The sequence below is a fragment of the Clytia hemisphaerica genome, unplaced genomic scaffold (genome assembly GCF_902728285.1).
Source record: "Clytia hemisphaerica strain Z4C2 unplaced genomic scaffold, Clytia hemisphaerica genome assembly, whole genome shotgun sequence".
Taxonomy (NCBI): Eukaryota; Metazoa; Cnidaria; class Hydrozoa; order Leptothecata; family Clytiidae; genus Clytia; species Clytia hemisphaerica.
In genome coordinates, this window is record NW_027104146.1 from 650,142 (window position 1) to 662,167 (window position 12,026).

The 12,026-nt window shown below is 36.9% G+C and overlaps 1 protein-coding gene across 2 annotated transcripts in view; it reads left to right on the top strand.

Moving 5' to 3' along the window:
• The window catches only part of LOC136813851 (proton-coupled folate transporter-like), a 29,514-nt gene extending 19,395 nt beyond the window's left edge, over positions 1 to 10,119 (top strand). Inside the window, exons 6-9 of one of the 2 annotated variants that reach the window (XM_067070344.1) lie at positions 337 to 382; positions 1,039 to 1,085; positions 8,007 to 8,104; positions 9,054 to 10,119. In XM_067070344.1, the coding sequence (XP_066926445.1) occupies positions 337 to 382; positions 1,039 to 1,059 (67 nt within the window). In that variant the 3' untranslated portion in view covers positions 1,060 to 1,085; positions 8,007 to 8,104; positions 9,054 to 10,119. Of the gene's footprint in view, positions 1 to 336; positions 383 to 1,038; positions 1,086 to 8,006; positions 8,105 to 9,053 lie in introns of those variants that run through there. The other variant, XM_067070345.1, reaches the window with a different exon arrangement.
• Positions 10,120 to 12,026: the final 1,907 nt, after the last annotated feature.

Consider the following 12,026-nt stretch of genomic DNA (forward strand, 5'->3'; position numbering starts at 1 on the left):
TTCAAAATTGCGGTTTATTTTTGCTTCAGCTAGGGACGGAGTAGCTCTAGTGTTTTTTATAAGATATCTGTGATTTTGAGCACTGAGTTCGATGACTCAGTTTTGGCGGGAATTTCGCCCGAAATTGTTCCCTTCCGCACACAGTTGAAACTTGGTCATGTGAAAATTGGAAGTTTAAGTGTTCAAGTATGTCCAGTAAAGCCCGTTGAGCCCATTTTGACCATCACAAGTATAATAAAGGTAAAATTTTAAGATGGCTTAAACTTTGGTATTTTGTAGAGGGTATTTCATTTTCTATTTATACCCTCTGGTAAAACTACTTAATTTCTTTTTAAGCTTCATTAGTTTCCAAGAGAATTCACAAAAAAGACTGCACAACAAGGTAAGCTGTTATGATGGGTCATTCCATTTTATATCAATACAAGAGGGTGGCCGGGCGGTGGGAGGGGTGGACATATATTTCCAGGTGGTAATTGAAGATTACATCTTATACAGAGGAATTTTTATACCTGTTGATCGCATTAAGCGTGAAACTGGCAGTAGTGTGTTTTTAAATTTCTAAACGAATTGAAATATATATTAAATTTGTTCTTATAAAAAAAAAAAAAAACGTGTAGTGGATTTGGTGCTTCCTCTGTCATCAAAACGAAGAGACATAATATGAACTGTTTCTAAGAACTTCTTCATAGTTTCATCCCTCCTTTTTTTAGGGGGTCTTCAATTTCTCAGACAACCCTGTAGAGGGGGGTCGAAAAAATCTCAATTATTAGGGTGTTGCCCTTAGGGGGGTTTAGTCATACAGGGGGGGAGTGTTTTAAAACTTTTTTACCAAATTAATTTATAATTTTTTGTGTTTTTTGTTTGCTTCTTTTGTTTCTAGTTATTTGTTCTTTGAAGAGAAAATTCCTGTCAAAAGTTTATCCAAGGGTTTACGACCTTGGTTATAAAGGGGTGTCTGAGAATTTTATAGATAAGGGGGGGTTCGATTATACAGAGGGTTGAACCAGCCAGGAAATGTTCTTCAATTATTTCTCTTAGTTAAACACCACTTTGAAGTGATGCGGGATGTATGGATGGCAGGTTGGGTAAGTTAATCTAAATTCTTTTACAGTTCTCATCTTCAGTTGAGCTAGAATCTGAGAATGTGATGTCAGTCAGTCTGTATGTATGTCAGTCACCTCAAAACTTTTGGGCAGGCTAGAGACCTCAAAAATGGTCGGATCAATTTGGCTGAAATTTTTTTTATCAATTTTACAATTGGGCCTGCAAGTGACTTTAAAGATACTTAAGCTGAGCCAAAGCGGTATGCACGTTCGACAATAATGATATTATTCTATAAGTTTCTATGGTTTTACCAATAGTCATTTCTTATTTTGAATTTTTCTGAAACAATTTTTACATGATAATCATCTCGAGGTAGACAACTCAAAAATTAAGTAATTTAGGAAATGAAAATGCAATTAAGGCTCATTTCCTGCCCAAAGTGGATACACAAAATGGTGCTAGTTAGAAGTAGAGAAACCGCAAAACAAGCGGTGTACCATTAAATAGCATCGAGACCTTAATACACACTCGTGTGTGATAAAAGTATGAACAAAATTCTAAACAAAATGCTACAGAACGGCTCACTACACCCACAGACTAATTAATCAATTTTCGATTGGGAGAATCGAAAATTGATGGGAATAGAACTTTTTGTTATATTTAGTATTTAAAGATCAGAGCGTTGTGCCAACCTGGGCAGATTCTTTTACGGAGCCATGGCCTTTAGAATGAATACATGCCATGCGCGGAATATCAGAATCTGCTCGGAGATTAGGTTCTCACTAGTTAAAAGTATGCTAACGAGGTAGGGTTGAAAGTTTGTATTATGCAAAAGACAGCTTTGATGGGAGCCTTCAAGAATCTTCAACCTTTCATAAAAGCAAGAAAAAGTGAAGCCTTAGGGTTTGCGCTACTTATTGGGTGACGGATTGAACCTAGCCCTTTTTGTTTTTACACAGTTCATTTTTCCAGAGATAAATTCTTTTTTGAATCTGGTGTTTCCTTAAAAAACTAGCAGGTCACATGTTTTGGATGCGGAATAAGTGGTGTATTCATTTACCATTCAAGAGTTTCCTCTTTGGCTCCTCCGGGGCTTTTAAACTCAACGCGAAGCATACTCCCTTACATCGTTTGTTTCAATATAGCCTTCTTCATTTCCGTATCTAAAAGACTTGAAGCTGTGTAACCTATTCAAACGAGTAAATAATGATTTAATAGATTACCATCAGAAACCATTTTTTCCAATCCCTCAAACGGATGTTCCTGAGTATTAAGTTTCAAAAGATTTCTGATTTCCTGTTAGCACTGTGAGGCGATTTGTTCGAAGTTTTTTTGCATTAAGGGAACAGTTAATGGGTTAATAGATTGGATGATGTTTGGGACTTTAATGGCCGCTGTGTAGATGAAAGTGTGTAATTTGGCTGGTGATAATTTCTTTCTAGAAATTAGATATGGGGTTACAGTGGAGTCTCTTTTTTAGCTTGAGTCTCCATAACTCAAATGTCTCCTCAACTTGAACAAGTTTTATGGTCCCTTCAGTCAACATTAGCGAGGTTAAGCATGGGTTTATTTTGACTGTAAAGTGTGATACCCCAGGCCTGTACCCCAGGGGGGGGGGGCAGTCAGGCAAATTGACCGACGAGTATGTGCGGCGGTTAAGGGTATGTTTTTCAAAACATCAGGAATGCACTGTAAGGGTGGAAATATCAGCAAATCTGGGAAAAATTGCAAATTTTTGCTCGAAAATCTTGATTTTTTTGTGCTCTAAAAGAGTTTAAAATTTGAAAAAATGCATTGTAAGGGTATGAATTTTTTCTGCACTGTAAGGGTGCGATTCTAAAAGCCAATTTTTTCGCCGCACATACCGTCAGTTGGTAAACCCACTGCCCCCCCCCCGGGGCCTGTACATTTGCCAAAACAAACTATGCAAGTGAAATCTTATGTACAGGCCTACGATATCGCTTTGAATGGTCTAAATAAACACTTGCTTAACCTCGCTAATGCCTTATAAACCTAACTCTGTAACTCGAAATTTCCTTATAACTCGCACAAATTTGTGTCTCGCATGTGCGTTTGAGTTATGGAGACTCCACTGTATTTATTCTAGAACTTGTTTTTTTTCAGAACATTAAAAGTTCTTTGGATGTCAAAATGGTATTCGTAAAACCCAACTACTCCTAAGAATAGGACATTCAAGGAAATTTAAAGGAGTGAAAAGCAACAAGTTTTTTTATTTTAATCAGTGTGGTTGACTTTCCGAAGAAGACTTTCCACTACCGCTAATAAAAGACTTTAGAAAATAAAGCTATTTAGATTATTCTGTTTCTTTTTTAAAAGCAAATGAAACGTGTTACATTTCTCCTTGATTTCTAAGCCTCTTAAAATCAAACAGTGTGAAGCTAAGCTAATCAAAATAATTCTCCAGTGTGAATCAGTTTAGTCTAGCCCCAGGACTGCACAACACGAACGATTGTGGTTGGTTAACAGGCTTACAGGCTAATTCCATTTTCACATTCTCTGATATGCGCTTGTTTATCAAACTTGATAGCAAATTCGTGATGAATTATTTGAAGCGGTTGTCGTTACAGAGAAAGGAGTTTGGGAGCGAATTTGGAAGTTCTTGAGTATCCTTTATAGCTTAGACTTATTTAAATGAAGGGTAAAAATCAATTAGTTTGATACCATTGTATTTTACAAGTGTCCCATTTCCGCAGAAAGATTCCTTTGCTACTTTACTAGCGGAAAAAGACCAGGACTTCGGGTAGTTGAAAAATGAGCTTCGGAAAGTTAAGCAGTTTCGTGAGTAAACACAAGATTTTCCGTACCATTAGATACAAACCCTTCCCAATCTCATGCCGTTCGTCCCTGGAAAAATAGCGGAAAGATTCCAGAAAAGTGATAAGAGTGAAATGGGAAAATTATAAAAAAGATTCATGATGAAATATTTGCGAACGGTTGTCGTTACAGAGAAAAGAATTTGGGAAGTTCTTGAACATCCTTTACAAGATGTTTAGTTACGGTGCCTTGTTAATTCGTGATAGTCTGTTATATGATATAACTTAATCATATAACTCACATTGGCATAGCTCGGTTCCTTTTTTTTTCGAAACGAAATGAGGCCATTTTAATGGTTATATTTAATTTTTACGTCATTTCTAACCATTAGAATGTCTTTATTTCGTTTCGCAGTGAAACGTGCGAAGATGGTGTTTTCTCCATACTGTAACTATACCCCTGTGTCACAGACCCACTGAGAGTCCAGCCACACTAGGAAGATTGACAAAAATTTCGTCCCTGGTGGGAGAATACCTTAGAATTTCAGCCCCACTTGGAAATTAATTATTTCATTTCCATTCGAAATTCAATGTTTAAAAATTGCACTTCAAAACCATTGCCATTGAATTTTTCAACCTTGGAACAAAGGAATTCCTATATCCATTGGGATTTCAAAAGGAATTTTTATCCCCACTGAGAAAAAAAGTTCCACCGGGGCTGTGAGACAGGGGTGTGTAACTTAACTTTGGAAATGCTTTGCTGAAACACTATCATTTGACCTCTGTAAAACTGCATTTAGAGCAAATATAGACGATGTTATCGTCCGTTACAGTGATAGTAAAACTCCTTTCGGCAAATAAACCCGTTTGAGAATTTTCTTCGGCTTTGGGCTTTTTTCTTACCCAGCTGGCACACAACGTTGTTTTAACGTTCAAATAACGTTATTTGAACGTTATGAATGTCAAATGGACGTTGTTTTGACGTTGTGTGCCGGCTGGGTAGATAGTCATTTGTCTTTGTAAATATAAAATGGAAATCTTTGGAGGATGCCAGGAGCCTTTGGAAATGCTTATAAAAAGGAAAGCCGAAAAGAGGTCAAGACTTGTAGTTAGGACTCAAAAGTATGAAGGATTAAAATCAATTAGAATGATATTTTCGCAAATTCTTGTTTGATATTCCAAAACGTGGGTTTATGAATCAGAAAGGTCAACTTTGATCAGTAGCGTTCATTTTCGATGAAGAGAATCATTTAATCGCTTTTCGTTTATGATGGTTCTAAATAGCCGACCCGTGGTTATATTCATAGATTTATAAAGCCCGAAGGGCTAGATGGCGTACTTTTGCTGAAAAGTGTGCCATGGTTAGGTAGGATTCTAGCTCACGTGACATTACAATAGAATTTCAGCGCTTGACCAATCAGAAGATTTGCGGGTTTTTGAAAACAATAGTATAACAATATTTTTTCCGATATTCACTTTTTTTTGGCTGCTTTATAAATCTATGGTTATATTCAGTTTAATTATTGTTAATGGTATTCATATAAAAGGAAACAGCTTTTTGGATTTCGTCGATGAACACAGGGACAAGTGGAAGAAATCCACTTTGACCCAGCCGGCACACAACGTTGTTTCAACGTTCATCTAACGTTATATGGACGTTATGAACATTAGATAAACGTTGAAACAATGTTGTGTGCCAGCTGGGGTCATTTTTTTGGGTTGAATCCACAGTAAAAAGATGCAGACAGTCTTTCAAAAATTTGTTGTGAATTATTTTGATTTTTTTTTCGAGAAAGAAAGTCGTCTGTTCTTCTTCGAGAAAGGGTCATAGAACAGAGGCGGTGCTGAAAGTTTTGAAAATGGTAGCGTGACTCACATAACTCTTTCGTCTACAATGGTGGTCAGAATTTATGTTGGCATTTCTGGGTATTTTAGCGTTTTGCAGAATTTAAAGTTCCGGCGATAATGACGTTTTTAAGCTTTCTACTTGATTTGATCGTATTTTTTATTTGGAGGGGTACAATGGCTATATTTTCAGCCTAGTTTGGCCATTCGCAAGCTTTTTGATCCTCAGCTCCTCAGCTCCTAACTCTACTTTCCGACCCCAAGTTAAGATAAAAATTGAGATGTCCCTCTTCATTAGCCTGTCAGACCACTTTTTTATCATAAAAAAAAGAAAATTTGGTTTGTACCTCTTCATCGGACAGTTTGAAAATCGAACTACTCGGAAAGGAGAGGTGACTGTACCGGAACTTTAACAAATTCTCAAAAAAATTGCGACGAGTCAGTTCTTGCAAACTTCACTAAAAAAAGGGTTCGAAAAATTTCACATCTTGGGGTCCTTTAAGATGATATAGAAGTAATTGTCTCCATAGTTTAAAATCACCGACTCGATGAGATTGTTAAAACCTCACCATGTTGCTCTTAATGAAGTATAAATCAGACACTTTCAGTTCAATACAATTTCTATCATATACTCGAAAAGTCTTCTGGTATTAAGGAAGATATGAAATGTGTTGTTCATAAATGCGAACAAGGAAGTCAGCATTCAATAACTTCATATTATATTCTCTTAAAAGTTAAAGCTTTGATAAATAATTTTTAAGAGCAGGATGTCCTTTGAGTTTAAACTCTCTACGTCACGTTTATTTTGCAAATGACAGTTCCTGATGTTCATGATATACATTACATCATAGACCCAACAGCTGATTGGTTGTAAGTGACGTAAAATCAGTCAATACGTCACTTTCAACCAATCAGCTGTTGGGCCCCTTGATGTAATGATGCTTTTTTATAAGAACGTGACGATCAATCTCGGCTAAAACCTAAGGAAAACATTAAAAACATCCCAAGCATCAGAATTCACAAGAAAAAGTTGATTTTAAGTCAAAAGATCAAAGTGAGCATAATTAATACTTTTAGGCCTGAAAATCATGAACAATTAGAACAATATTATCAGCCAATCTTATTGGTTCTTACGAAAGAAAACGTATGACGTTATCAGGTGACCGCCGGTAGAAATTTTCATCTTTGCTGAAATATGCGGTAAAATTAAAAAGATCCCGGTATCTGTACATTTCAGATCTACCCTACGGTGCTTTTACGCATTATAGAGAAATCTTCCGTTTTATTATTCAGTTTTAGACTTGAGCAGTATAAAAATACTATATTAAGAAGTATTTTGCACAATATTTGAATTATAATTTATGTTTCATAGAGGGTGGTACACAACGTTGTTTCAACTAACGTTATATGGACTTTGTGAACATTAGATGAACGTTGAAACGACGTTGTTTGCCAGCTGGGTAAAGGGTGGTATAGGTATCTAGAGAAGTTTTCAAGTTTTTTTTTTTTTCATGTCAGCGAGTTAATTAATGAATGGATTGTTTTTGACGGCGAGAGAAAGTTTTGATCAATTAAAGACTTTGCGAAGGGTTCACTTGACTAAGCCAATTTTCATAGTTCTGATGTTTTAGATATGATTACAAAGTGACAAATAGATCAAATATAACATTTTTTCTTGTGTCTTCTTGATTTACTCCGCTTTTTGAAATGATGATTATATGAGCTAGACAGATAGCAGCTAGCCTAGTTTTATGATCTGAATTTGTTTTTGAGACCTATATCTTGCTGAGGATGAGAGCTAACTTTAACTTTACGGATTACTGCAATTTGGAATTTCATTTTAACGAAAACTTGCCTCATGGCAACTACATTTGCGAATTTCATCCTAAAAAAGTCATTTAAAAGAGATCAGTATTAAAATAGTCAAGAAGATTGGTGTCTGGGGCTTAGTTATGAAAATTCTGACAGTATGGTCAAACATATATAATCTTATAGGACTATGGCTGAACTTTTGTGATTTACTTATTTGCCGTTTGAATCTTTCTCGTTTCAATGTTTATTTTACGGGTGAGTCAGCTCATCTAAAGATTAATCGACAATCAAAGATCGAATTAGAAAGCACGCGTAGTTTGTCGTTTTAACCATATTTTAGTTATTTAGCGCAATATAAGTGGACCAAAAAAACATTATTTCGTTTTTAATGGTCAGGGATAGGAATGGCAAAATTTGCCGTTCTTTATTTGTTATTTGTCGTTCTTTAGGTGGCCTGGAATTGTTAGACAAACACTCTCTACAGACCTAAATGCAAATATTTGCGATTAAATATTTTGTTTTCTTTTCCAGCACAACAAAACACAGAAATGAAGAGCTCAATTTTGTTCGTCTTGTTGGTGGTCATTTTTGTAAACACGCTCCCCGTGGAAAATAAACCTAAAAAATCCGTGAGTATCTGTTGAAATACTTGTACGCTTGACTCTCTTCAATTCGATCTTCAAGGGACCATAGATTTTATTCGAATTAGAGAAAGATTGGAATTACAGAGAGTTTTAAACCACTTTTCAGCTGAAGGGACCAATATTTAAGCATAGTCATTATAAAAAACCCCGGTCTGGCAATGTATTTTTAGCTTTTTGTTTAGTTTTCTTTTGTTACAAACAAAAGACAAGTTGCGATTTGCATACTTTTTGATCACGTTACCAAAATCCCATCTTGGGATTGGTCTATTTTCTAATCACATGATCAAAAAGTTTGCAATATAAATCGATTTTGGTACGTAAGCTCCATCGTTTAACAATAAAAAGAGACAAAAGCCTTCCAGACCAGTGTTTTTATAATGACTATGATTCAAGAGTTCGAATTACAGAAAGATCCGAGGAATAAAGATTCGAACTAGAGAGAATTGACTGTAGTACCTTATCGGTGGAGATTTCGACGAACACTAATTTAGTCGGCCAATAATATATTCATCGGCTAGTAAAAATTTCGTCAATAAGCAGTTTATTCGTCATTTTTGTCCGACGTATTTTCCGCCAATAAGATAAATCGCTTGTAAAGTAAAAAAAGATAATTTTCAGTGGATGATTTTAAGGCTTTTCAATAAATTCAGTAAGTTTTAAGATTTCGAATCAATCCACAATCCATATATTATTCATGGTGTGATTATTTGTACGGAAGCACCCGAAATAGCCTGGGCGTTTGTTAAATTTCAAAATAATTGGCTAATAACTGGTCTTTTTTGGGTGCTTCCGTATAAAACATTATGTCATGAACATCATGAATTAAACGAAGCTTTACATAAACTGAAAATCAAAAACGAAGGGAAAAATGAAGATTTCTACTGATAGTTGAAAAAATCTTGAATAAGCCTTCCAAAAACTTTCTTATTTTCAGTGTCGCCTTATCCGGAAAAATTCCTTTTACACAGTCGCATGTGAACATCCACGAAAAATCACCAAACGTCACGAACGTACCAAAAAACGACAAAAATTCAAAATGCGGGTTGAGAAATGTGAAATCTTAAAAGGAGAAGCTGTCCGAAAATCCAACATTTTGTCCGAATTACCGACCCTGTTCAACATGAAATGTCCGAAAGCTTTTTTCATGCAGGAGATGAAGATGGTAACAGTTTTAACGGACGGTGACGAGCCTCGTCTTCAGGTCCAGTCTCAATGCTGTGCTTACACTGCTGTTGTCAAAAGTTGAAGTCGTTTTGTGTTGATGGTATTATGTATGGGAACATTTTAATGGCTTGACTTTGATGATAACATGTATTAGACTTTTGGAAGTTGGCGATGACACGCCCTCGTTTCACAGCAGACCAAGGAGGTGTGATCCATTCAAAAATACCCTAATCTCCTAATCCCCATATAAAGTCACTATAATTTTGAAAATCACTAGAGGAAACTTTGAAAAATCTTCTCCAGCGCGGTCAGATCTCTCAACAAAAGTTAAGTGGTAGGAGAAAAGGCCCTATCCTTAAAACAGCAATCAGTATATTAGATATTGAAAATATTTTTAGCGTGTCACTGAAACAGGGGTGTGGTTGCTCGCCAACTTAAAAGGAGTGCGACGTTTAGTATTTGGCATGACAAGATATTAATGACGCCATCTTAACACAGAGTATCCTACCAAGTAGACGATCCTATCGTCTACACAATATCACTAAAAAGGGAATAATTCAGGAGGCGGGCTAAATTTGAAAACGGAGTTTAGTTCGGGGTGGAGTAAGCAGTGGTGGAGGTATACCTACAAAGCTAACAGTTGCCTAATAAAATTCCAATTTCCAAGCACTGATTGATTTATTTTTCGAAAAATCACGGGTAAAGAGAATTCAGGAAAATCAATAAAGTCTTCTTTTATTTAATGAAGAAGAAAATGAAATTGTTATTTTTATGCTATATTTTATAATTTATATATAACAAATATTTATGTAGAAGAATTATTCGCTTAAAATTCACTTTTCACGGCTGTTCTTTTCATTGCAATTGTGCAGTTGAAGATTTGTAAGACAGAATGTAGCCTGGTTAAAAAGCCTTTCGGTTATATTAATTATATGTTATTTAAAGATATTTCTCTGTGTTTACGGTTTTTTAAGTCTGCCTCGGAAACTAATATAGAGAAAGAGTCAAATTCTCGTTTATTCGTCGAACTTCATGCAAGTAATCAATAAAAGACTGTGTTATAATGAAAGAAATATAATTTCGTTTTTCTTTTACGTCATTCGTTACAGTTTATGTATACCAAATATTTTACGGAAAATGAGATAATCACTTAAACGAGGGGTAAACCACTCACCGAATTCTCGTCAACTTTTTCAAAGTCAAACAGAAGTAAAAAAAAAAGTCGAAAAGTCTCTCCAATCAGTGGAAGGCGGCGGAGGAATATTCGTGGACGATAAGCGTTATAAAAACTATTTGGGGCGTAAATCTTTTTTTGACGCCCGATCAGAGCTCGGAAAAAGTCTAAATAAAATTCAAAAAAATAGGAGTGGGGCGACGATTTGCACACTTACTTCGGCGCTGCGCGTGGCTTACGCAGTTAGCGCACATATTTTACGTGTGCAAGCTTTTCGCGTGTGATGGGGGCTATTCTAAGTCTGAAATGACCTTCGCGACTTCGGCGCAGCGACGAAACATATTGCGCAGCGCGAGTCTTTCGCATATGGTATAAGTTATTTTATGTCTGGAACAGCCTTCGCGACTTTCGGCGCAGCGACGAAACATAGCGCGCAGCGCGAGTCTTTCGCATATGGTATGAGTTATTTTATGTCTGGAACAGCCTTCGCGACTTTCGGCGCAGCGACGAAACATAGCGCGCAGCGCGAGTCTTTCGCATATGGTATGAGTTATTTTATGTCTGGAACAGCCTTCGTGACTTCGGCGCAGCGACGAAACATATCGCGCAGCACGAGTCTTTCGCATATGGTATAAGTTATTTTATGTCTGGAACAGCCTTCGCGACTTCGGCGCAGCGACGAAACATATTGCGCAGCGCGAGTCTTTCGCATATGGTACGAGTTATTTTATGTCTGGATAGCCTTCGCGGCTTCGGCGCAGCGACGAAACATATCGCGCAGCACGAGTCTTTCGCATATGGTATGAGTTATTTTATGTCTGGAACAGCCTTCGCAGCTTCGGCGCAGCGGCGAAACATATTGCGCAGCACGAGTCTTTCGCATATGGTATGAGTTATTTTATATCCAGTTCAAATGTTGTCACGGAAGAAGTGTAATCATGCGAAAACTTGCGCTGCGCAATATATTTCGCCGCTGCGCCGAAGTCACGAAGCAGTATTATCCATGCTAAAATATCATTTTATATGATTAGTTTTACATCAGAAATGGCCTTCACAGCTTCGGCGCTGCGGCGAAAGATATTGCGCAGCGCAAGTCTTTTGCGTTTATAAAGAGTTATATTGTGTACTGAAATGACCTTCGCGGATTCGGCGCAGCGGCGAAACATATCGCGCAGCGCAAATCTTTGTTAACAGCAACTGAAGCTCATGCAGAGTTTCTGAGAATGAAAGTGACGTCAGATCAAATGTCGTCAGAAAAGAAAGTGTAATCAAGCGAAAGGTTGCGCTGCGCAATATGTTTCGCCGTTGCGCCGAAGCCGCGAAGGTAGACATTTTAAAGAATAAATAGGTTTATATCATGCAAAAGGGTGCGCTGCGCGTTGGGTTTTGCCGCTGCGCCGAAGTCGCGAAAGTAAAAATTTTGAATAAGAAAACACTATATCTTGCGAAAGGCTGCGCAGCGGCGAAGTAATTGTGCAAATCGCCGGCCCTTTGAAAAATAGTGGAGTCAGTTAGGTGTCAGATAGGTAACAATTGTGCAAATCATGACAAAATCGTGAAATTATGCAC